This window comes from Lonchura striata, chromosome 30, assembly GCF_046129695.1.
Source record: "Lonchura striata isolate bLonStr1 chromosome 30, bLonStr1.mat, whole genome shotgun sequence".
In the NCBI taxonomy this organism is placed as follows: Eukaryota; Metazoa; Chordata; class Aves; order Passeriformes; family Estrildidae; genus Lonchura; species Lonchura striata.
In genome coordinates, this window is record NC_134632.1 from 4,806,682 (window position 1) to 4,832,606 (window position 25,925).

The window sequence follows — 25,925 nt, forward strand, 5'->3', positions numbered from 1 at the left end:
CCGGTGCTGTCCCGTTCCCCAGCTTGGTCCTGCTCCGGTGCCGGTGCTGTCTCGTTGGGTTCCCCGGCCCGGTCCCGTTGGATGCCCGGCTCAGTCCCGCTCCGGTGCCGGTTCTGTCCCGTTGGGTTCCCCGGCCCGGTCCCATTGGACGCCCCGGCCCGGTCCCGCTCGGTTGCCGGTGCTGTCCCGTTGGATGCCCGGCTCAGTCCCGCTCCGGTGCCGGTTCTGTCCCGTTGGGTTCCCCGGCCCGGTCCCATTGGACGCCCCGGCCCGGTCCCGCTCCGTTCCCCGGCCCGGTCCCGTTCCGTTGCCGTGCTGTCCCGCTCCGTTCCCCGGCCCGGTCCCATCGGACGCCCCGGCCCGGTCCCGTTCCCCGGCCCGGTCCCGCTCCGTTCCCCGGCCCGGTCCCGTTCCGTTGCCGTGCTGTCCCGTTCCGTTCCCCGGCCCGGTCCCATCGGACGCCCCGGCCCGGTCCCGCTCCGTTCCCCGGCCCGGTCCCGCTCCGTTCCCCGGCCCGGTCCCGCCCCGTTCCCCGTCCTGTCCCGTCCCGCCCCGCCCCGCGGGTCCCGGCCCGCCCCGGCGCTTCCCGCGGCCCCGCCCCGCGGTCACGTGCGCGCTCGCGCGCTCGGGGCTCGGCTGGCTCGGCCTGTGCGGGCGCTCGGGGCCCGGAGCGGCGGCGGGAGCGCGGCGGGGCCGGCGGCGCTCGGGCCCGGGGCGGCGGCGGCGGCGGGACGGGGCGGGGGGAGCCCGGCCGGGCCGTGAGGGCGCGGCGGAGCCTGGCGGCGGCGGCGGAGCGGCCTGGGGGCTCCCCCCGGCGAGCGCGGGCCGAGCGGGCCGGGCCGGCGGCCGTGGCGGGGCTATGATGAGCCCGCTGCGGGGCTCCGCACCCCCGCGTGTCCCCCAGGCAGGTCCGGCCCGCGGCTGAGAACCCCCCACCGGCGGTGAGTGCGGGCGGCGGGGCCCGGCGGGGCGGGCGGGCCCGGGCCCGGCCCTTCCCCCGCGCTGGGGCTGCGCCGGGCCGGGGCGGCGGCGGCGGCGGGGCCGGGCCCGAGCCCCGGTAACGGCCCGGCCCGGCGGGCGCTGCCCCGGGGGCAGGCTGGGCCTGCCGGGCTTGGGTTTCCCACCGACTCTGTTTTTACAGTGCCTAGGAAACAGGCCTGGGGACGGCAGCGTAATTCTCGCAGGGTCTTCCCACTTCCTGCGCTCCCCCATCCTCCGTATTGTTTGCTCCAGTGCTTGGGGGTTTTTTTAGCTTGGAGAAAAGGAGTGACCTTATCACTCTCTGCAACTCCCTGAAAGGAGGGTGTAGCCAGGTGGGGGTCGGGCTCCTCTCCCGGGTAACGAACGGCAGGACAAGAGCACAGAGTGTTTAGCTGCGCCAGGAGAGGTTTAGGTTGGACAATAGGAAGAATTTCTTCACTGGTTAGACGCTGGAACGGGCTGCCCAGGGAGGTGGTGCAGTCACCGTCCCTGTAGGTGTTTGAGGAACTGGACGTGGCACTGGGCGCTCTGGTCTGAGTGGCAGAGTGGTATTTGGTCACCAGGTTGGACTCGATGATCTCAGAGGTCTTTCCAAGTGAATTGGCTCTGTGATTCCTGTCGTGTCCTGGGACTCCTTTAACCCTTCGAGATCTGGATAAAGAGCTGTGTGCTTCTCAAATGCAGTAATCCCACTGTACCGCCTCGCTCAGTGGTGCCTTTGGAGGCAGCGGTTACAGAGGTTCCCTTCCTCAGTGGTGGGCACCACATGGTGTTCAGAACAACACTGGGTTTTTGTCATTCTGGGTTTTATGCAGATAGAGGATCTTGTCCATCCCAACCTGCTGCCCATTATGAGTTCTCCTCTTCCTTTCCAGGTATGGCCTCACAGCTGCAGGTGTTCTCCCCTCCGTCAGTATCCTCGAGTGCCTTCTGCAGTGCCAAGAAACTGAAAGTGGAGCCGTCTGTCTGGGATGTTTCAGGACAGAGCAGTAGTGACAAGTATTATACCCACAGCAAAAACCTCCCAGCAGCTCAAGGGCAAGCCAGCTCCTCTCATCAGGTAGCCAATTTCAGCATCCCTGCCTACGACCAGAACCTCCTTCTCCCCGCTCCCTCCGTCGAGCACATCGTGGTCACCGCGGCCGACAGCACCGGCAGCAGCGCCACAGCGTCCTTCCAGAGCAGCCAGAGCATCACCCACAGGAGCAACGTTTCTTTGCTGGAACCATACCAAAAATGTGGATTAAAAAGGAAAAGTGAAGAGGTTGACAGCAACGGTAGTGTGCAGATCATTGAGGAACATCCACCTCTCATGCTGCAAAACAGACCTGCGGTGGGTGCTGCGGCCACGACCACCACGGTCACCACGAAAAGCAGCAGCTCCAGTGGGGAGGGAGATTATCAGCTGGTCCAGCATGAGATCCTGTGCTCTATGACCAACAGCTATGAGGTCTTGGAATTCCTGGGACGAGGGACGTTCGGGCAGGTGGCGAAATGTTGGAAACGTAGCACGAAGGAGATTGTAGCCATCAAAATCCTGAAGAACCACCCTTCCTACGCCCGGCAGGGCCAGATCGAGGTGAGCATCCTGTCTCGCCTGAGCAGTGAGAATGCCGACGAGTACAACTTTGTCCGCTCCTACGAGTGCTTTCAACACAAGAATCATACATGCCTTGTCTTTGAGATGCTGGAACAGAACTTATACGATTTCTTAAAGCAAAACAAGTTCAGTCCGTTGCCCTTGAAATACATCCGGCCCATCCTGCAGCAAGTGGCTACTGCCTTGATGAAGCTGAAGAGCTTGGGTCTGATCCACGCTGATTTGAAGCCAGAGAACATCATGTTGGTGGATCCTGCACGCCAGCCCTACAGAGTGAAGGTGATAGACTTTGGGTCAGCCAGCCACGTGTCCAAGGCCGTGTGCTCCACGTACCTGCAGTCACGGTATTACAGGTAAGCACTGCCCTTGCTCACTGAACCAGGTCAGGCTGATCCTGCTGGGGCTTCCTTCTACAGACACTGAGCTTTCCTGTCTAACCCCAGCTGAGGGGCAGCAGGAAATCATCAGCTCTGCATGTTTCCTGGAGATTTCTTCTGAAAGTTGGATGTAAATAAATAGAATATCTGTCTTAGGGTGGCCTAATCTGCAGCCCAGCACCTTCCTTTCCTCCCCGGGTCAGTGCACTAAGTTGATTTTACCCTGAACACTGTATGAAGTGGCAAACTGGAGAAGTGTTAAGTAGTGCATTTGAGGTTGTCCGCTAGGATCTGAAACTTGTCCATTAACCTTGGACATTTAGAAGGGAGAGAAATCAAAGGGATGCCAATTTCTATTCACTTTTGTTGCTTCTGATTCTTCATCTTTGTCTAACCCTCTTCAGGAGCACATGACTTCCTGTGTCAACCCTGGCTAAGTCATGCTTTCATGAGACCTGCAGGTCCCTTAGTGCAGTGATGAGAAATATCTCTGCTTCCCTTGGCAATATGTGGAGATGTCTTCTACCCTACTCCTGCCCAAGAATTAAAAATAAATTATGGCCAGAAATGTTAAAACTCGGAAACTGTGCGTTAAACAAGCTGTGACGTTTCTTTCAATTATTCCACCAGCTTGGCTCTGTTAAGTCTGTATTTGAATTTAAGTACCAGCAGACTTCAATAAATGGATGCAGAAAGAACTTCTGGCTTCAAAGGGCAGTGAAGAGTCTGTGCTGTGTTGTCAGGGTTGCTTTGGGTGGAATGTGAGCTCACTTGACGCAAAACTCAGAACTAGTATCTAGTCCTTCCAGCTGGGACCAGACAGGACTGAGACACTCCACCCCACCCTGTGTTTCTGCCCTGTTTGATGTCTTCCCTGGCTGCTCACTTCAGTTTTAAAGCCTGGCTTATTGTAGGTTTGCTCTGCTCATCCCTCATGCTCCCTGTGTACTTGCTCCCTTTGTTTTTGTGTTGTTTTTCTTTTTAACTAACAGCTTTCCATGACATTCCTTTCATGTGATACAGACTTTTCTTAATCCATTGCTCATCTTTGCTCAGCTTGTTGGCACCAATCTTTCCAATTCTAAACTATTGATTGCTATGGGATTTTTTTTGTAGTGCAGTTGTCCCCCGTGCCCCACAGCTCTGTAAAAAACACTCACTCTCTCTAAAATACATCATCAGTTTTGTTGTTATTGCACAGAAAGGTGACCACTGGTCAAGAATCTCCTCTATCTGACTTGCCACATGTGTTAGCAAAGCAGTTTGGGGAGGCCCATGGTGCTCTCCATTTTCTGGTATCTCAGAAAACAGATTTAGCTGAGGAAAAGCAGGGGGGGTTGATAAGAATCTTCCAGGGGCTGCAGGGAGGGAAATTCCTGCTCCATCTTTGTGTGGGGCACTGGACTCCAGCCCCTTCAGCTCCCTGGGGTGACTGACTCTGCCAGAAAGGCAAATAACCTGGGATTAGGTGACGTTGGACTGTCTGCTTGGCTGGAGTGAAGAATGCTGTGATGTGGAAATGTAGTATTTAGTGATATGTAATTAGTTTAATGGTGATGATTACTAAAATCCATAATCTAGGATTAGATTCTGGTGCTGCCTGTGGGCCAGTGTGGAGCACAGACTGTAGGACTGGACAGTTTGGGCCATGAGAAGGTGGCCCTGAGCGCTGGGGGAGCTGCAGAGTGCAGGAATATCCATTTCTCACCTCTGCTTTGGGCTCCATGACCTACTTCTGTGCCAGCCATGCTGGCCTGGGGAGCAGCAGTGCCTGTGCCAAGTCTGACTCTGCTAATCCAGCTCCCTGCTGGCCCTGCTGCTCCCTGCATTGCTGCACTTGCCCAGGCCCTGTGTTCCCACCCTCCCGAAGCACAGGTGCAAACATGGGGTGTTTGGAAATGCTGGGAGGGAGTCCTGCAGTTTTCTGGGGGCTGCTGTGAGTCCTTTCTCTTCTGAGAGTGCCTGAGTGTATTTGTTAGCTTTGGGAGGCAGTGCTTGGCAAGCATCTGTGCAAAGAGTGTTGTTGATTGTATTTCAGAGAGCTTAAGATGGTAAAATCACTTTAATCTCTGGCAGAGCAGCTCTGGAAGTGGCCTCTGCCTGCTGTCCTGGTTCAGCTCACATCTCATAAGGCTGCTCATTGCAGTGGTGTAAAAGGAGATGAGAGAAATTCTGATTTCCCAGCCCTGTCCTGCAGTCAGAATGAAATCGGGTGGCTCATGAGAAGTTCATTTATTTAGTTACAGGGAATAAAATACTAGATTTCAACTTGCTATCATCATGGTATTGAGATTTAGGAATATGTGAGTCTTTTCCATCCTGGAGTGAAAGACCAACAAGCTGCTACCAATCTCTGTTTCCACTGGAATTGCTAGGGGTTTTTTAGCACACTAGAGAAGGATTAGCATGCTCTGCATATTCCACAAGCCATCTATATTTTAGTTTGTTTGCCAGTGCAAATGCAGCATGCCTTATATGACAGGTCTGGGTCCTTTCTGAATTGGAACTTCCTACATCAGGATAATCAAAAGGGGCAGTGCAGTTTGCTGATGATGTCTCATAAAGTAATGGCAAGGAGGGCTCCTGTGTAAATGTATGAATTATACTTTTTCTCCTTGTGAAGAAAGAGATTCCTCTGGTTTGCACCTCTTAGCCTGTAGAAAATTGTACCCATTCTAGCATATTTCCTTAAAATGTAAATGTTAGCAGGACAGTCAGCATTCAGATATCAGCTACTGCTTGTACTTGTACAATCATTTTATATTTTCACATGTGAGAAACCTTTCCAAAGCCAACAACTGCCAGGATCAGCCAAACAAGAACACCACTGATCTAGAAGCAGATCAGTGTTGAGTGGAGAGTGTCATTATGTCTTAGCTTGAACATTATGTCTTAGCTTGAATGATCTATTACTCTCATTACTGGAGGTGTATCATGCCTCTGGTTTTGGGGGCTCAGACATAATAGAATCTGAATAATAAAGAATAAATGTGACCTCACTGCAACAGGCAGCTGGTTCAGCTGTTTATCTTTTTTATAGAATCCCAGACTGGTTTGGATTGGAAGGGAGCTTGAAGCTGATCTCATCCCACCCCTGCCATGGGCAGGGACACCTTCCACTATCCCAGGTTGCTCCAAGCTCCATCCAGCCTGTCCTTTTCTGATCTTGTGCTTTCTCAGGTGCCCTGTGCCTGAGCAGCTGGGCTGAGTGCCTTTGTTTTGGAGAGACCTGTGTAGACACCTAAAATAAAAGGTGTATCTGTGTCACCGTGGCACAACAAAGGGTGATTAATTGGGGAGTCACTTCTTGCGAACAGTTGGGAGGCTGAGGAGTCGAGGAGGGCGGTGTCAAATTTACTGACATCTGTACATTATGCAAACCCTGGTTTTTAGAATTCAGTAGAGGGACCAGAGCTGGTTTCAGAGCCTTTTTTAACAACTGAAGTATCCATAGTGTAACACCAGAAATGCCACACAAGCCCTGGGGCATGACGAGGAAATGGGTAGCCTGGAGTTTAGGGCTTTTCTGTCTTCCTTTGCTCTCGTGTTAGTTATTCATGATGAAGGTCAAGGCTTTTGTATTTCCTGTACTTTCCAGGGTAAATTCCCACAGCAGCTCACCTGGGGTTTGCAGCACCTGGGGTTTTGTGCTCTATGCAAATGTAGGACCAGAATTTCTCCTGCCGGAACAGCCTCAGTTTGTTTCAGAACTCTGTGTAGGTGAAGAGCTGTACTAAAACATCCTTCTGTGTTATGAGTCAGCTCCAGACAGAAATCTCCCTGAAATTCCAACCTGTTAGAGAAGCAAACCCTGCTTGGAGTGTGAGGTTTTTTTATCACCTCCCCTTGAAGGCTGGGCCAGACAGGTGCCTTTTGCATTAGGTGTGGTTGGGTGCACAGAAACCTGAAACACAACCTCCAGCTGGGCTCTCTGCATCCATTTTAGACTCGAAACTCTGTGAGCAAACCCTGCATGAAAACCTGCTGATAGAAACCCAGCTGCTCTCTGAGGAGCTCCTTTTCCTGGCTCTGCAGGTGCTCTTCTTTCCTACATGAAGCAAGCAGCTTCCTGCAGCTGCTTACCTGGGGTCTCAAGACCTTCTCCTAGAAAAGTCTCTGTTTGCCAGAGCTTTTCTTTCCAGTTCTTTTAGGATAAGCTGGAGTAGATGATCTTGAAGGTCTCTCCATAATTCTGTGGTGCTGTGTGCTGTCTCAGGGACGTCTCACATGCTGTCAAGTGCAATTAAACTGATTACTCAAGGAGAAGCTTTATGCAACTGTGATATAAAGGCCTCCTAGGAGCTGGGGGGCACCGTGGCAATAAAAGAATCCACCTAAGTGAAAAAAAATGTTGGGATCCATTAGGCCACCCAAGGAAACAACTTCTGCTTTAAAGTGAATCATTTATATCCACACAGATTTACTTGTGTGTAGAGGGGCTTTACCCAGAGTGGTTTACTGGGAGGAAATGCAGCTTTCAGAGTAGAAGATTTGACTTTGGTCTTTTCTTTCCTTTTCACTTACCAGAGCTCCTGAGATCATCCTGGGTTTGCCGTTCTGTGAAGCCATTGACATGTGGTCACTGGGCTGTGTCATTGCTGAGCTGTTTCTGGGCTGGCCTCTGTATCCAGGAGCATCTGAGTACGACCAGGTGAGAGCACGTGGGGGATGTGGCATCTTCACATGAAACCATGATTTTCTGTGTTCAAACCCTCCTGGACCCCTGTGTCCTGCATCAGCTTTCATCAGTGCACATTGCTGCTGTCTGAGCTCATTTTCTCTCCATGATACTCCCATTGTCTCTGGGCAGGGAGCACGGAGTTCTGTGTGTTTTCACTTGAGCTGAGTGTATCCTGTCCAAAAAAAAAGGGCCAGTTTGCAGTTAACCTCTGGTTTCCAAACCCATAAACTGTTGAAACACCTTCCTGCCAAAGCAGAAGCGAGGTGTGTGTGTGTCCTGGTGTGAAACACCCTCTGTAATTTCACCATGAGGGCAGTTTTTCCATGTGGGGACAGAGCAAGCCTATCATTCCTGCCCTGTTAATACCTACAGCAACCTTGAGTTTTTATGCAAAGTGTGAGCCTCAAGCTGTCTTTGAAATCCAAGGGCAAGACTCTGAGAGGCATCTTGAACTAATTAGTCCTTTCTGTGGATACTTGGCATTATTACCTGGCCTAGTCAGTGCCTATAAAAGGACAAAAAGTCTGTGAGAGGGGTTTTTTCCAGAGTAGCTTTTCCACTGGGGCTTTTGTGGTGGGATCTTGTTGCAGTGCTTGGTATGGTTTTCCTTATGTGATAAAATACATGAAAACTTACTAAGTGTCTTACATGTGTCTTCCCAGCACTGCAAATTTCCGAAGGAAACGCAGCAGTACCTTAATGAGCAGAATGAGTTAGAAAGTAGCTGAGGCAGGGCCTGGTGGTTTCCTTGTGTTCTGAGTTTTGTGTAATTCTGAGAACCTTATCTGCTGCTGTAGGTGGCTGGGGAGGAGCTGCTTTTTCCATTGCTTAATGACAGGATTTTGCAGCCCTCTGTGAGGCAGCATGAGGTGTGACTTCATGGGGTTCATTTTGATGTCTGAATTTCCCTTGAAGACTGAGGATGACTTGGCTTGCATGTTTTTTGAGATTCTGCAGCAGCAAGTGAAAGTTGAGGTGGAACTTGTGAGAGGACCTCTCCAAGAATGAGTTCATGGGCTGGGGTGGGATTTACAGCTATTTTTTTAAACATCTTTTGGCCGTAAAGCAAAAGTTACGTCCTGTAAAAATAGAACTGCTGCCTGAACTATGGTGTAGATACAAGAAATATTCACATGCAGACACTTGGATCCACCTTGGCGTAATTGAAAAGTGAGCCCATAAATTCACGTGATCACAAGCTGTGACAGTGCCCTGTTTTGGCACAATGACATAGCAGGAGTTTGGCAAATAAGAAATGCTAAGGACATGTAAAGGATCTGTACTTGATGGTCTGTTACCATCATAGTTACCTTAACACTGTGGAGTTATTAATAAATTTGCTATTTTCTTTCCTTTTCAGCTTACCTTTTTATTTGTTATCTCTTTACCAGTGTCATATCAATACCATTCAATACCAAAATTCTGAGCCAATTTTTTAACATGTAAAAATAAGTATATTAAATGTGTTTGAGGATATTTGGTTTTGGTTTCTCGGTCAGTGGGAGCTTTGCCATGATGTTATTCTGAAACTGTGTGCCTAGAGTATTGTGTAAACAGGCACTGCTTGGATAATCATGCCTTTAATTATTTATACATACATGATAAATTCTGTGGTATTTTCCCCCTCAAAACATGTATTTCTTACGCTGTTTACTGTCTTAAAAACGTACAGTCTGCTTGCATATACATTAGCATAAAATATTCCCATAAGATAAGGAAGATGCATTTAAAACCTAAAATTTTTGCAAAAGTGATTGCAAAAGTGGCTTTACAAATACTTGAGATGGTCCCTTTAATTTTGCATATCTGGGCAGTCTTTCTTTACAGGTAATTTCCTATTAGCTTTGAACAAACCTGGCTGTTAATTACCCCATTAGTTGTGAATTCTTCATGGTGTGGAGTCCTCACTCTTGTAATTTTCTTTCCTAGATTCGTTATATTTCACAAACTCAAGGCCTTCCAGCGGAGTATCTTCTCAGTGCAGGAACGAAAACAAGCAGGTTTTTTAACAGAGATCCAAATTTGGGATACCCACTGTGGAGGCTCAAGGTTTGTCTGTCTCTTCCATGCCCAATTCTCTTTTGTTCCTTGAGGATTTGATAGAAATTCCCAGCCAGTTTTGGCGTGCTGTGAAAACCTTGTGAGTGAGGATTGGGTTTGAAACGTGGCTGCCTGGGGGTCTCTGCAGAGCTCCTGCTGCTGCTCTGCCAAAAGCAGCAGTGATGGTAGCACCAGCAAAGGGTGGGTGTTCCATCGTGAGATAATGGCTGCTTATTATGGGCTGCTCATTCCCAGGGAAGTGTGTCATCCTGTTGTCATCTCCTGACAATCCAACCAGTAAAATATGGAGTATTTTGTGGTGGGTTTGCGAGTTTAACAGGAATCTGGTTTTGGGTTGGCAGAGGACAGGAAAGAATGGGATTTAGGCCTGATTTGCCTTTGAGCAGCAAAAAGAAGGGAATTTTGCCTTTCTTCCTTGTAGAAGAGGGATTTAAAATATTTAAAGCCTTTTCTCTTCCTCAGTCAAAAACCTTCAGTTCTTTTGGCTAATGCACTACCCAAGGAAGCCTTGAAATGAAGTCATCCTGTTGTTAATTCAGCTTTGCAATGAGTGATCTTTCCAGCTGGGGGAATGGGATCCCAGGGCTCTTTGGGTTTGAGCTGCTGGTGTGTGGTGCGTCTGAAAGCAGCAATTGATTATCTGCCTCAGCAATTTCTTGCTGCTTTTTCCTTATCAATACTCAATATCTCAGTTTGTACTAATGTTTTCTTTTATAGACCCCAGAAGAACATGAGTTGGAAACAGGAATAAAATCAAAAGAAGCTCGGAAATATATATTCAACTGTTTGGATGATATGGCGCAGGTGTGTGGGGATCTTGGGACACAGAAAACTCATTAATTTTCCACATATAATTTCCTAACTTCCATTTTTTGGAGGATCTCTAAAAATGAGGCTCCTGTGCTGGAGCAGCCCGTCTTTTTCCATTGCCAGTTCAAAGCACTAATGGAGCTTTACAGTGGTGCCAATTTGCATCAGAAATCAGTGGATTAAAAACAGACAAAATATTAATTATGAACCTGTTTAAAATGTTTTGTTTTCTTATGTGTGTTAGCAGGAGTGTGCCCAGTCTGCTCTCAGTATAGTAGAGCAGTAGTAGAGCTGAGCACCTTCAAATGTGTTTGTAGGATTAAACCTCTTATTAGACTTTGGAAGTAGTGACACAAACTGCAGATCATTCTTATATTCATTCTCTCTTTAGAGATAAAATGAAGGAATATCTGAGTGGTTTTAATATCATGAGGCCTTAAATCTTAAATATCAATTTTCTGTCATTTTATAGCTGTTACCCTGAGGTTACATTCTGTGCAGAGAAAGTAGAATCATCCTGGCTTGCAGCCCCTTATAGATTCCCCTAAAACATGAGGGCATTTTGCCAGTGAGTGGAGAACAAAGCCTGGTTGGTCCCACTGAATAAACCCAACTCCATGTTGAGATGAGAATTCCACATACAAGCTTGACTTTCTCTCCTAGAATGAGCAAAGGAAAGGCAGAGTGTTAGCACTGTCATAGCTGGAATGGGTCTGGCTAAGAGACAGAAATGCTTGATAAATATTTCTGTGTGATGTGAGGTTATTGAATTGTTAGGCAGCTGTTAATTTGATGCTTGTGTGAACTGCTCCCATTTGATTTTCCAGGTGAATATGTCTACAGACTTAGAAGGGACTGACATGTTGGCAGAGAAGGCTGACCGAAGGGAATACATTGATTTGTTGAAGAAAATGTTGACAATTGATGCAGATAAGAGAATTACTCCACTGAAGACTTTGAACCATTCGTTTGTTACAATGGCACATCTGCTGGATTTCCCCCACAGTAACCAGTAAGCTGCCTTGGATGGGTTGTTCTGTTTCAGGATTTGTGGAATCACTGAGCAGCACTCCCCAGCTTTCTGTCAGTGCTATTTTCTGCAGTTCCTGGCTGATCTGAAAATAGCAATGGCATGTGTAAGGAATGGAATGTTCATAAGCTTCCTTTTCATGTTTTAGGACATTCTTTGTTGGTTTAAAAGAACCTAAACCTAAAGCAGGTGCATAAAGTTGGGAATCTGTCATATCTGTGTCCTGTTTTTACAAATCTGATGTTTTCCTTCTGTCATTCTGTTCCAGTGTGAAATCTTGCTTTCAGAACATGGAGATCTGCAAGAGAAGAGTGAACATGTATGATACAGTGAATCAGATCAAGAGCCCTTTCACCACTCACGTTGCTCCTAACACAAGCACAAACCTGACAATGAGCTTTAACAACCAGCTCAACACAGTACACAACCAGGTACAGCATCTTGCACCTATTTTATCCTAATCAAAGGCAGGGGGTAGGCTGATTTGGTGCCTTCAGGCCAAATTTTAAGCCACTCTCCAAAATTCATAGTCTTGTCTCAAAGTCTAATTTTCCAAAACTCAGGCCAAGGAGCCTCTTCATGTATTGAAAATTTGTCAGTTCAGCAACATAAGTTAGTTGGGTGCAATTCATGTTTTTTGTTCTGTGTTGTTTAATCCTTTTACCTCAAACATTTTCCAGGTACTTTCCTCCTAGTTTAATATTGATGGTTTCTGTTGTTTGTTTTATAACAAAAAGAGATAAAATTACAGGCGATAAGTGATTTTTTCTTTTTTCTAGGCCAGTGTGTTGGCTTCCAATTCCACTGCTGCTGCTACTCTTTCCCTGGCCAACTCAGACGTCTCTCTGCTCAACTACCAGTCTGCCCTGTACCCATCCTCTGCAGCCCCAGTGGCAGGAGTGGCTCAACAGAGTGTTTCCCTGCAGCCTGGAACCACCCAGATCTGCACACAGACAGACCCCTTCCAGCAAACCTTCATTGTTTGTCCCCCTGCTTTTCAAAGTAAGCCAAGAACCCTTTGTGTGATGCTGAGGTTTCAGCCAGTTAAGGCAGGAGAAGCTGTGATTTGCACCAAACTGAGAAAAGCCTGACTCGAGCAGAGCTCTCTGTGGGTGTCACACGGGGCTCTTGCATCAGGTGGAGGTGCAGAACCAGGTCAGACATGTGCAGGCAGCTTGATTCTCTTCCAGGTCGTGCTGGAACAGGTGACAGGATCTTGCCTGCCTTGGTTGCAGGCTCCAGCTGGTTGCTCAACCAGTTTTTCCCCCCAAACTGAACACAGCAGCATTCCACAGAAAGCAGGGAACAGAGGAGCCAGACCTGCCTGAAAATCAGTGTGTCTTGGCTGTGTTTGTTATCTCAGGAGTAAATATCTTGTGTTTGAGCCTCAGTTCACAACCTTGGTGCAGGTTTTTGCTACCAGCAGATTGTCACAGGTTGTGGGTCAGTGAGCTTGGCATGGGCAGCTCTGTTCATGCCTCTGCATCAGGGTTCTGTAGGTATGCTGATACCTGGATTGTTGTAGTCTGGAGGATTTTGTGACATGGGAGCTGATGGTGTAAGGCTTGAACTTTCAGCTTGTCTCAAGCAGGTTGGAATTGAGAGTGTGTAACTGTTTCTGCAAACCAGGCTCCACAGAGCTGAGCTGGTGAGGGCTGGATCCCAGTGTGCAGAAGTATTTACTTCAGCTGGTGTTTTACTGGGATTTTGTCAAAGCTTTTCTATCCCTCAATCCGACCCTATCCTCTGCCCTTACCTAGCAGGAATTTGATTTTTGGAAACAAATGACAGACTAGTGCAGCAGCTTAGTGACGTGTCTTGTCCTCCACAGCTGGACTTCAGGCAACTACAAAGCATTCTGGGTTCCCAGTCAGGATGGAAAATGCTGTCCCAATTGTGCCACAAGCACCTGCAGCACAGCCACTGCAGATCCAGTCTGGAGTTCTCACACAGGTAAAAAAAAACACCCCAAACCCCTCATAGGCTCAACTGCAATTCCACCATCCAGGAGAACCTGCCTGAATGCAGGGGGTTCTCAGGACACACTGAAAGGTTAAATGCAGCTCACTTCTCAGACAGTATTTTCTTGTTTTGTTTTGTTTTTCTGGAATATTTAAAGTCTGAACTATTTGATGTCATGTGCCTCCCTGGTTTTAGGAGTTTGATTTAATAATGGGAATAAATATGTGTTTTTCAGCTGCTAAAAACAGGCTGTATTTTTCAGGCATGGACACTGCCTGTAAGGCAGTGCTGGTCATTTTTGCCTACACTTTAGAAACGTGGCAGGAGAAATCATTGCTGTGAGAAGTGAGAGCCCGGTAAACAGAGGTGACAACACAGATTACTCATGCTAAAATTTCATCTTTAAATCAACAAAATTATTTCTCAATCTTTCTCAGTTAGTTACATTCTTAGTGTAAATTATTATGTAGCAATGACATACCTCTTTCTGCAGTTTGCAGTTTAAGCAACATGCAGTACCAAAATTCACAAATCATTCTAAAAATGGTATTTTAAATATTAGTAATGTGTCATAAATTAAAGCCATTTAAATTTCCAGAAAGTAATCCTTTAATGTACAATAAGTGGTGATTCACAAGTTTTATTCACTGAAAACTTATAGTTGCCTTTATAATTAAGTGCTTTTTTATTTATTTGCATAGTTTTAGTTTCTACTGGCGTTTACACAAACTCTGTTAGTTTTACTCTTCAGGCAGTATGTTGCACATACTGACCTTGTAGAGGAGTAATTTTTAGTTTGTTCAGTCCAAATATTTAGGTGGCATTCTATGATTGCTGGTTTCTTTTGCATTAATGATACAGGTCACAGTATCCAAAAAGCAGAATCCACTTGAAGGCCCACCTGAATCCAAGAGTGCAAATTGTACCCCAAGAATCTAATTTAAATTAGACGTTTGATGGAACTAATACATGTCTGGGTGGTTTCATCACTGATAACTTTGCTCTTTCATGACACCAAAGACCTGCTGTGCCTTCTATGAAATCCCATAGTTTTACATTTTCTCAAGAGTTCCGCGTGTGGATTTGAAGTGCAGGGAGCTGCCCGGAGTGCAGTCTGTGCCATGGCTAGTGCAGCATGGCTTTCACTTGCCCTCTGGGACCCAGTGAAGTGCCAGTAAAGTGCCAGCAGCTGAACTCACTCTGACTTTAGAAATGTGTCATCAGAGAGACATCCGTCCCCAAAGTTTTCCCCAGCTCGTTTTGACTTTTGAACTGTGTCATCGCAGAGGTCCTGTCCCCAAATTTTTCCCCAACTTGTTTTGGCTTTTGAACTGTGTCACTGGAGATTCCCAGCTCCTCGTGCTCTCCTCAGGGCCGTGAGGGTGCCTGTGGAGCCGTGCAGGGTCTGGGTGCCGGTGCCGGTGCGTCCCTTCCGGCACGGTGCCCCTCGCCCGGCCCTTGCCCAGCGCACCGACCTGCACGTACCTGCCTCAGCTCGTGTGTTTCACTCACTGCCTGATCTACATTTCAGGGAAGCTGTACACCACTAATGGTAGCAACTCTTCATCCTCAAGTAGCCACCATCACGCCGCAGTATGCGGTGCCCTTTACCCTGAACTGCGCAGCCGGCCGGCCGGCGCTGGTCGAACAGACGGCTGCAGTACTGGTAATTGCCTCCCTTGATTGTGTTCACTAACTGAGTTTTTGTTTTAACTTAGACTTGCAGAGGGCATGGAAGCATGTGCCATCTTGTGGCTGTGTTCTTGCTACATCTTAATGTCTTGTTGTTTTCCTCCCCAACATTGCTGAAGCACTGTCTGACTCTGACGTTTAGTGTGGCTCTGTAAAGAATCCAGATCCATTGACTATACCTTTGCTAGCCTAATATTGAAAGCTCTTCTAAACTAGACCCTAGAAGAGTTGTAATCATTCTTGTTCTTCACGTACTCTCCTATCTTTGCCTTTTGATTGTGGAATACAAAGGAATCAGTCTTTAGCTTGACTCTGCTACAGGTACCTGGATGGCCAGAATTTGACCTACTTGGCAAGTTAGCTCCATATTTTGTTTGCAACACGTGTAAAGCTGCTTTGTATGGAGAAATGTTTCAGATCATTAAGCACAGGCTAAAATCTCTAATGACAGCAAATCCTTTAATGTATTGCTCTAGCAGTTGATTTCTCTTAACCTCTCTTGAACATTGACAATAATTTTCTGGCCTTTTGTTATTTATAGCAAATCGCACATAGCTTGCTTCATCCAGATAAAGATTCTGTTCCTCACAGATACTTTCAGTTGATATGTATTTCTTGGTTGAAATTAAAGGTGAGCTCTAGTATCCAAAATGGCTATAGCTAGCTTTTAGGTCATTTGGAACAATTTTAAAAAAGGATGGGGGAAGGGAATGAACACACCTTTAAGAAATGTACGTTTGCAAAATTATCCTCTTCTGTATTCGGGCACCTGCATCAGAACAACTTTGCAAGTGCCACAAAGAAGTCATTGTAAAACTCCAGAATCAGATCAGTGAAGCTTATGAAAACATTGCAGTGCACTGAAGTGCTGGTATCCTCACATGTCCTTCAAAGCACATTCCATTGTGTGAACCATGTTGTTTCTTGTGGCTTTAAAGTGGTAGTTTGAATGTCATTTTCTTCTGAGAGGGAGAGCTCTGCTGAAGTGGAATTTGCTCGAGTCATACCTATGCTGAAATTTAAACCCACTCATTTGAGTTCTTGTGAACCAAGTGAGCTGCTCCCTGGTTCTGGGGATGGGAAGGCAGGAGAGTGGGATTCTCCTGGTCACAGCTCTGAACTAAACAGACCCAGAGGTGCTTCTTCTTTCCTCCTGTTGAATTTTGATTGCTGAAAGGCTGCAATCTGGGCTCCAAAAACAGCAAGGGGTGACTATAGCAGAGCTTGGGACACAAGTGAGTTGGTAGTGATGTTTTCCAAAGTGTATTTGGGCTTTGATTCAACAGGCAAATTCTGTTCTGCTGTGTGTGTGCAGTGGACTTGAGGTTCAACTCCCCTGTACAGCAGTGGAGGTCAGAGCCAGCTGTCTCCAGACTCTGAGCCTGCATTCTGAGTTTCTCTGGAGGACTTGACTAGTTCTGTTTGGATTCTGGGAGCCTTTGGCGTGAATTTGCTCACCTTTAGTGCTTCCAACACTTCTCCCTTGCTGCTTCCCCTGAGTTTGCATTAGCCATTTGCTAAGCTTTGCATATTTTTGTCCTTCCTCTGTCAAAACAGTTCGTCGCTTGGAAGGCCCGATTTCTGCCTCTCATTGGGAATTTATATCTTGCTGTATTAAACTCTCTGCTTTGTCTTGTGCAGGTGTTGGCTTTTGGAAAGACGCATGGTGTGACTTTTAACATATTTCTCTTTTTATTTTTTATTGTTTCAATGTTATTGTTATTATTATTATTCCGCTTACGTTGGCAGAGGTTTTAGCAGCTCTCTGCTTTGAAGGCTTCTTGTTCGGATCTGGTATTTATTTGTACTAAGTGGATCTGTTGCTTGCAGAAATACTGAATTTGAAAAAACAAGTTTTGCAGTTTAAGTTGCATCAGAGAAAGCCATATATTATCAAAATCATGGAAATATTACGCTGTCAAATTTATTTGGATAAATTTGATAATATTAATGAAATGAACCTGCCTTCATGTAACTAAATTATCTCTCAGTGTGGCTTCTCTTAAATGCTTCAGCTGAAGTGGGTGAATTTCCACAATAATGACACCATCTTGGCTCTCTCAATGTGAGCCCTGCAAGGCAGAAAAGCAGAAAGGACCAAACTGGTTTCATATTTTGGGACCTTTCAGCAGAACAGTGTGTAATTTATGTTGAGAAAGAGTCCCAAGCACCTGACAGTGCAATACCCGGCTTCATGTGCAGCACAATATAAACACTGTTTTCTCCAGGTGACAGCAGTGATAAAAGAGATCAGCAAAATATTGGGGAAGCTCATTCCTCTGGTTTTCTTGTCCTTGGGAAAACATGCAAGGATGACCTGTATCTCTGCAAGCTAACAATCCACCCCAGTGCATTTATTGCTTGGAGAAATCTCTGCCTGCCCCTTGCAGGAGCTGAAACCTAGTGATCCTCGTGTCTGTGTTTGTTGTTTTGCAGCAGGCCTGGCCGGGGGGAACCCAGCAGATCCTGCTCCCTTCCACCTGGCAGCAGCTCCCAGGGGTTGCTTTGCACAACTCGGTCCAGCCAGCGGCCGTGATCCCAGAGACCATCGGCAGCAGCCAGCAGCTGGCTGACTGGAGGTAGGGATGGCAGGAGCTCCAGCCTCCTGCCAAGTGGGAATGCATCCATCACAGAGCCCACAGCGGCTCCCTTCCCCTCGGGCTCGCTGCAGCTCGTGGTTCCTGCAGTGTAGTCATGGGATTTGGGTCTCTTGTTTCTTCTCTGCTCCAGGAATGCACATTCCCATGGAAATCAGTACAGCACTCTCATGCAACAGCCATCTCTGCTGACCAACCACGTGACATTGGCCACAGCACAGCCTCTGAATGTTGGGGTTGCTCATGTTGTGAGGCAGCAGCAGAGCAGCAATGTGCCAGCAAAGAAGAACAAGCAGCCAGCACCGAGCACAGCCAAGTAAGGATTCCATTGCTTCCTTTCCCAGTCCTAGAAAAGCCATGAGCTTGTTTGTGGAGGTTCCCTTTCGGTGTGAAAAAGGCATCTTCTGATCACAGAGGCATTGAGGGTGAAACTTTATTGTGCTACAATTGAATTTAAAGATGTCTTGGAAAAAGCCTTTCTGCTGTTGTGGCTGATTTAAATTACATTAATTTCAGTGAGTGCAAGGACATGGTTGACCAAGTGCTTTGCTGTCCTGATCAGAGGGGTTTTACACTCCTGGGGTGTTGGTGCCATAGCAGTGCCAGTGACAGAAGTGCTGAAGGAGGGGTGGCAGTTTCTGGCAGTGTCCAGGTGGATCAGTGCCATTCAGAGCATCCCCGGGTGCCTTTGGCTGTGTCTGTGACACTTTGCTGTGTGAGTGTGTGCACTGAGGTTCTGTTCACGTATTTGTGTTCATGCTTGCATGCTGCTGATGCTGTTTGTCCGAGCCTGTGAGCTGGAGCTGAACCCTGCTGTGCTTTCCCTGCAGGCCCAGCTCCTCTCTAGAGCCTGTGCCCACCCAAGTGTACTCTCTGATCGGGAGCAGCCCCCTGCGCTCCACCTCCTCCTCCTCCAACGTGCTCGTCCCCGTGCAGGAGCAGCACCAGCCCATCGTCATCCCCGACACGCCGAGCCCCCCTGTCAGTGTCATCACCATCCGCAGCGACACCGATGAGGAGGAGGACAGCAAATACAAACCTGCCAGGTGGGGTGTTCGTTTGGGCTGTGCTGGGCTCAGCTCATGCATCAGGGAGAGAGGGGAACACAGTGTGAGAGCCCTGGGCACGCTCAGAAGAGCTGCATAAGACAGAATATTCCCCATCACATCTCGCTGCTGTTGTGCCTGGAGTTAATCCGAGTTTTATCTGACAAGGAGGGAGGGTGTGAGATGCCAGAGAGAGAACTGTAATCTGGTGGGCAAAGCTAGAACGTTTATCATTTGTATTTTGTCTTTTGTCCCCCTGCAGTTTGGGTATGAAGCAGAGATCCAACGTCATCAGCTACGTCACTGTCAACGACTCCCCTGACTCAGACTCGTCCCTGAGCAGCCCCTATGCCCCAGACCCCCTGTCCTCACTCAGGAGCACTGGGGGGGCCCTGGAGCTGCCCAGCAGAGCTGCTGCTGACAGCTCCAGCTCCCGCACCATCATCGTGCCACCCCTCAAAATGCAGCTCAATGACTGCATCGTAGCCACCCAGGCTTCAGGTGGGTATCTCAGTGTGCTTTGCCAAGGCTCAGGTGCTCTCCTGTCCCTGTGACACAGTCATCCTGGCACTTTTGGACTTGCCACAGTGGGTCTTTCTCAGCTTTAGGTTTCACAGCTGCTGTTCTGAAAGCCTTGGTCTGTTTTCATAGTCATTGATAGATTTATCTTTCATTTATATGTGGCTGCATTTAGGAAGATCTGTAACCATTCCTGATGGTTTCTTAGTAACTAAAGCACAGTCTGTGTGACAGAAACAGTCAGCTTGGTGCCCAGAGCTGGTTACCAGCAGCGTGGGAAGGGGAGGAGTGGACTGAGCTTGTGGCATCTTGCAGGCATCCTGAGCAGCAGCAGTAAGAGCAAGCCAGTGGCCTCGGTGAGCGGGCAGTCGTCAGGATGCTGCATCACACCCACGGGGTACCGCTCCCACCGCGTGGTCACCAACGGCGTGCAGCCCCTCAACCTCAGCCAGGTGAGCCCACCTGCCTCTGCTGGCCTGGGGATGCTGCAGAGCTGCTTTAGGAACGTCTGAGGCAGGCAGGAAGGCTGGCTTGCAAGAGGATCAGGAGTTGAAAGAGCAACTTTGGAGCTGGTTCTGTCCTGGGCTGGTGGGGAGTACAGGGGGGTTTCTCAAGGCAAAGGATTTGTTCCCGTAGCAGAGGGCAGGAGAAGGAAGTGTGGTTGTCTCCATAGTCTCTCTTGGTGCTCCTTGTCACACCTGACTTACAGCAGCTCCTTCCCGCCACTCAGGAGGGTGACACCAAGGTCCAGAGTAACTTTGAAAGCACAGTATGAGGAAATTTTTTAATTCTTTACCTTTCTCTAGACCTCACAGAGTTCCAACCAACCAATAGGTTAAGACTGGACTTTCTCTCTCAAACTAACAATTGACACCTGAGATCTTTGAATGTTTCAATTAGAAGATTGGTTTCACTTCATTTTGTGGCAGGACTTTTGATCTCTGAGTCACACTGCAGCAGCCTCTCAGAGGAGAGGGAGTTGTTACCCCTGCAGTTCACTTCTGGCATGGGCACCAGACTGGTTTTGTGGTGCTAAAACAGGGCAGCCCTGCTGCCAGCCTCCCAGTGTGCAGAGGAGTTGGTGTGTGATGAGTTCTGGGGCTGGGTCAGATCTAGGACTTGCCCGGCTGTGGTACCTCCAAAGTGGCACTTTGTCCCCACTGTGGAGGAAAAGTGTCACCTCTGTCCCTGCGGAAGTGCAGTCACCTTCTGAGATCTGCAGGTGTGTCAGGGGGGATGGAGGTGTCCATCAGGGGGCTCTGGCTGCCCCTTGCTCACCTGAGCACGACCACTAACCTCATTTCCTCCCTCCCCTTGGCAGAACCAGCAAACCACAGTGCTGGCCTCCCAGGAGAGAAACGGCAATGCTGTCCCACGCCGGCAGCAAGCTTACGTGGCGCCCCTCACGTCAACGATTTCTCAGGCTCCCTACACGTTCCAGCACGGCAGCCCGGTGCATCCCCACCTGGCAGCAGCCACGGCCAGTGCCCACCTGCCCAGCCAGCCCCACATGTACACTTATGCCCCCAGCACCGCTGCCACGCTGGGCTCCACCACGTCCATCGCCCACCTGTTCTCCCCTCAGGGCTCGTCGCGCCACACCACCTACGCTGCCCACCCCAGCACCCTGGTGCACCAGGTCCCTGTCAGCGTGGGGCCCAGCCTGCTGACGTCTGCCAACGTCCCCCCCGCCCAGTACCAACACCAGTTCGCTCCCCAGTCCTATATTGGTGCTTCCAGAGGATCTGCTATTTACACTGGATACCCGCTGAGCCCCACCAAGATCAACCAGTACTCCTACTTGTAGTTCCCAGTGAAGCGCTGTCCTGCGAGGGGCCTGAGAGGTTGGAGAGGATTTCAGGTGAACCTTTGCCTGGGAGTGACTGCCTGGTTTGTGTTTCTCCCTGATCTGGTTGTATGTTGTTCCCAAATATCTCTGGTGAGTTCAGTCACTAACTGAGCAGCATGCTTTGTTACCAGTACGAGGGTCACTAATTAAGTTTTTAAAATTTTACTTACTTTTTATAGATGCTTTTAAAAAATTCATGGTCACATTTATTTAAAATCATTCTGTTGTGCTAATCAAAAGGGGTGTCAAATCAGTGTCTCAACAGACAGATCCTGATGTCTTTTTTAACTTGTGTAACTTAAAAAAATTTGCAGATTCTATTTTAGCAGCTTGCACAAATCCATGTTGCCACTAAAAATTTAGTGCATGTTTATCTCATTACGTTGCTGGGGCAGTTTTAAAATCAGATTTAATATTTTAACATCTCTAATTCACTTTGTCTTTAACAAATTGCTGGTTCTGAAAAGCCATTACATCTCCATATATGTTTCTGTCCAAGGTGTTTTGTTTACTCCTCTGCTTTGTTTAAGGACTGGTAGAGGCAGCTGCCTTATGCCAGCAGCACGATACATTCAGGAGTCCTGTAAACCCTGGAGTCTGCTTTGTTTTCTTGAAAATTCTCCATAACCCAGCTGAATTTTTGTTGTGTTCATTGCAGAATTCTTCTAAGTGGTTCAAACTGTATTCAGGATCTCACTGTGTGACAGAGCTCAGCAGCTCTGTCAGGGTGTTGTTGTCTCCAGTTGAGAGTGAATAATGCAGCATTGCTCTAAAATTTGGTTTCTGCAGCTTAATAGATGCTGGCCCTATAATGGAGCTGGATTCCTTCACAGAAGCACAGGGCTTTGCTTTGTTCTGTTTTCCTTAATATTTTTGCCTCACGTGATTAATTTAGGAGGGAGATGAATTTGAAATACAATGAAACATCACTGTATTGATGTGTACAGCTTTTTATACTCCTGTGAGCGTATCCTCCTGGATATGTCAGCAGCTACTCTAAAGCGCTCTTAATAAGACTTGTAAACAGTACGTGCATGTAGGAATTGCAAGGAAAAAAAAAAACAAGAAAAAAACAAGACAAAAAAAGAGAAAGAAAAAGAAAAAAAAGAAAAAAAAATCCAGATTTTAAAGTTTATTACTGAATTTAAAACTATTTTAGAAGTTTTGTATTGGTGGTGTTTTAATATTTTACAGAAAATGAAATATGTACATATTGATTAGAAAAATATAACAAGCAAAACTTCCTGCTAACCCCAAATGTTCTGTCTTTGTAATCAAAATGTGTAGTGATTATACTTGAACTCTGTACTTAGTGTTTGTCTAATTCTTAAACGTTCCTGGGGATGGAAGTGTTGTATCCTTTGTATTTAAACCAAAATGAATTGATTCATGTTGGAATGTATGTGATATAATGCAATGGTTAGAGCTCATCACTGTAGCACTGAGAGAGGAGTAGAGCTTCACGAGAGGAAAGGATACCTTGGATTTGTTTTGCACAGGTATGTGTGATGAAGAGTTGTTTGGTGTGTCCCCTTATTGTAGTGCCTTAAATGATGATGTAGTGTGACTAGAGTTTACAGTGAGCTTGCCTTACGAGGGACCAGCAAGCCCCCGTCGAATTGAAGCAATTCACCCACCCAGCTCCCCCAGCCAGAGCAGCAGGATGGTGCAGAGCCCTCTCCCTGTCACCGCCTCATCCCAGCTCCGTTCTTGTTCCCAGTGAAGCAAAGTCCCCTTGAAGCTTTCCCCTGAAATGGCACATGTACTGTTAGTGTCTGTCAGTGCATTTCGGATAAGGTAGTGCTGGGAATGCATTGGAATGTTTAGTCTAATATTGCAGAAGTGATTAAATACGTGCAATCACTTTTATTAGGTTTAGTGTAGCGTTACCTTCCCCCACAGGAATAGCAGATGTGTCGTGTAAAATATTGCTAGCTTGGTGATAGAATATTTATACCAAAGAGAGCCTGCTGTAAAGCACATAATACCATTAAAAAGTTTTATAATGCTACTGCTAATGTGGAGTTGTTGGGAAGGTCTGTCAGCTGTAGCCCTAGTTAGCGTTCAGAGGAAATACTCACTTTGGATAATCAGTGCAGGTTTTGGACTACGCTTTGTTTTCTTGGGTCCCTTGTACTAGGAATTATTCCTCACGTAACACATAAAGTATCTTATCCAAAAGGATGATATAAACTGGTTTGAGCAGTCGTGTTACTGCAGCAATAAGAGGTTTGGTAACCTTGAACCCCAGTTTATGTTCCGTCCCAGCGGGAAGGAGGCCAGTCCTGAGCTGGCCGTGGCCAGAAACGCCCGAGCCATTTCTGCAAGCCCACGTTCCTGCTCGCAGGAAGCCTGGGCTGGCCTGAGGTGCAGGACGAGGGAGGGCTGCAGGGCTGTGGAGCTGGGCGGTAGCATTAGCCCCCGTTGATGTTCAGTGTGTTTGTAGTCGGAGCACTTCCGTGAGCGTGCGGAGAACCAACCTTGCTGTGCCACGTCGTTGCTGCAAACGATGCTGTTTGTTGCTGTAGGCACTTTGTTGCTTTTTTTGACATTGCTTGTGTTCAGTACTTGCCTTGAGATACCTCTTGGGTACAGAGTTGTGCCTTTCCACCAAAAGGCAAACCAAGCTCCAACTCCCTGTTTCACAAATAGGACTTCATGGAAAACACAAAGAGGAAAAAGAAAAAAGACCTCTAGCAAAATCTGCTAATAATTTTGAGAACTTGCCCTCTTTCCCTTAAAAAAAGCAGCTTGAAATGTCCATTTTGAGGACCTCGTAACACAATTAATCCAAATCAAATGTATTCCCAAAGCACGGTGTAATCTCCTCCGCTGCCCGAGTTCCCAGAAGGGTTGGAACGGGGAGGATGAGATGGAAATGATGTAGGTAAAATCAAACGTGCTCCATTTGGAACAAGCTGTCAAATAATACTCCAGAATTCCTCTGTGATACACAGCAAACCCCACCCCAGCAGGGCCAGGGCCTCTCAGTCTGGCCCCAGTATATGATGCCAAATTTAGATGTATTGTGTTCTGCTCTAAGGAGACACATCCCTTCTTCCCTTGCATACCCAGCCTCAAATTGGGTTCAAGAATTGACTCTCCTCATTGTCAGAGCCTGCTCCACATTTTTGGAGAGAAGTCTGCTATCTCTGGATAGGAATTGGCATCCTTTAATTTTCTTCACAACTAGTTTGGGATTCACCTTTGGAATATTTGATAGCCAGCCGGTGGTCCCAGCTAGGTTTGTCTGTGTGATTCTTGAGCTGTTCAATCAGTTTTCTCTTACCTGACCTGTATTTGCAGCTGTGTTAGCCCCTACAGAGGCAACTCCTGAGGCTTTCCTGCTTAGCACCTAATTGATGGGATGCAGTAATTTACCTCTGACTCAGCAATTTCTTTTAGTACATGAAACTAAATTGCTTCTAAATGACAGGATTGGCACAGCCCTGCTTTCTTTTTTTAAATTTTATTTAAACTTCTGAATGGTGCCGCATGTCCACATGGTTGTTTGTTGCTAAACTTTATATAATGTGTGATTTCAGATTCAGCTTGAACTATATCTATCTCACTACATGTAGCAGTACATTATATGTAATGTTAGTATTTCTGCTTGAATCCTTGATATTGCAATGGAATTCCTACTTTATTAAATGTATTTGATATGCTAGTTACTGTGTAAAATTTAACTTTCTTTTATGGTTGTGCTCTTCCTTTTTACAAGCCGCTAGATACAGGTAGTTTCTGACAATTACTGATCTATGTTTGTATTGCTGATGTACTTAGGGGGTATGTAAAAATCATTTTAACAAAAGAAATAGATATTTAAAAATTTAATACTAACTATATGGGAGAAGGGTCCATTGTGAAAACATAGTTTATCTTTGGATTCAATGTTTGTCTTTGGTTTTACAAAGTAGCTTGTATTTTAAGTATTTTCTACATAATATGGTAAAAATGTAGAACAATTGCAATGCATCAATAAAAAGGGTTAATTTTCTGTACTCTATTCATCTGGTCACTTGGTCTGTTAAGGGGGGTGGGAGAGGAGTTTGGGGGTGTCGATGGTGCGGGATGCGGATCCGGGATGCAGATTTGGGAAGCAGATTTGGGATGCAGATTTGGGATGTGGATCCGGGATGCGGATCCGGGATGCAGATTTGGGAAGCAGATTTGGGATGCAGATTTGGGATGTGGATCCGGGATGCAGATTTGGGATGCAGCAGCACTAGGTGGCACACTCGCTGCACCGCAGCATCGCGGCCCCGGCTCCCATCGGCCCCAGGAGCCCCCGGCTAGTGCCCGGCTCGGCTGCATCCCTGGCACAGAGCTGCAGTGTCCATCCATCCATCCATCTGTGGATCTGTCCATCTATCTGTCCATCCATCCATCCATCCGTGGATCTGTCCATCTATCTGTCCATCCATCCATCCATTCATTATCCATCATCCATCCATCCATCCATCCATCCATCATCCATCCATCCATCCATCCATCCATCCATCCATCCATCCATCATCCATCCATCATCCATCCATCATCCATCCATCATCCATCCATCCATCCATCCATCATCCATCCATCCATCCATCCATCCATCCATCCATCCATCCATCCATCATCCATCCATCCATCATCCATCCATCCATCCATCCATCCATCCATCCATCCATCCATCCATCCATCCATCATCCATCCATCCATCATCCATCCATCCATC

General features: G+C 47.3%; 1 protein-coding gene across 2 annotated transcripts; it reads left to right on the forward strand.

The window, feature by feature from the left end:
- The first annotated feature begins 810 nt into the window (after window positions 1–810).
- On the forward strand, window positions 811–25,214 carry HIPK1 (homeodomain interacting protein kinase 1). 2 transcript variants are annotated; one of them, XM_021536028.2, is made up of 16 exons: window positions 811–941; window positions 1,857–2,934; window positions 7,486–7,609; window positions 9,569–9,688; window positions 10,418–10,504; window positions 11,338–11,522; window positions 11,809–11,971; window positions 12,320–12,542; window positions 13,372–13,493; window positions 15,034–15,168; window positions 17,631–17,773; window positions 17,925–18,107; window positions 18,622–18,837; window positions 19,100–19,338; window positions 19,672–19,808; window positions 20,678–25,214. In XM_021536028.2, the coding sequence occupies exons 2-16, from the start codon at window positions 1,859–1,861 to the stop codon at window positions 21,161–21,163; spliced, it is 3,639 nt and encodes a 1,212-aa protein (XP_021391703.1). In that variant the 5' UTR covers window positions 811–941; window positions 1,857–1,858; the 3' UTR covers window positions 21,164–25,214. The 2 variants fall into 2 exon arrangements, with proteins under 2 accessions (XP_021391703.1, XP_021391705.1); XM_021536030.2 differs by having other exon boundaries at window positions 17,634–17,773.
- The last annotated feature ends 711 nt before the right edge of the window (window positions 25,215–25,925 follow it).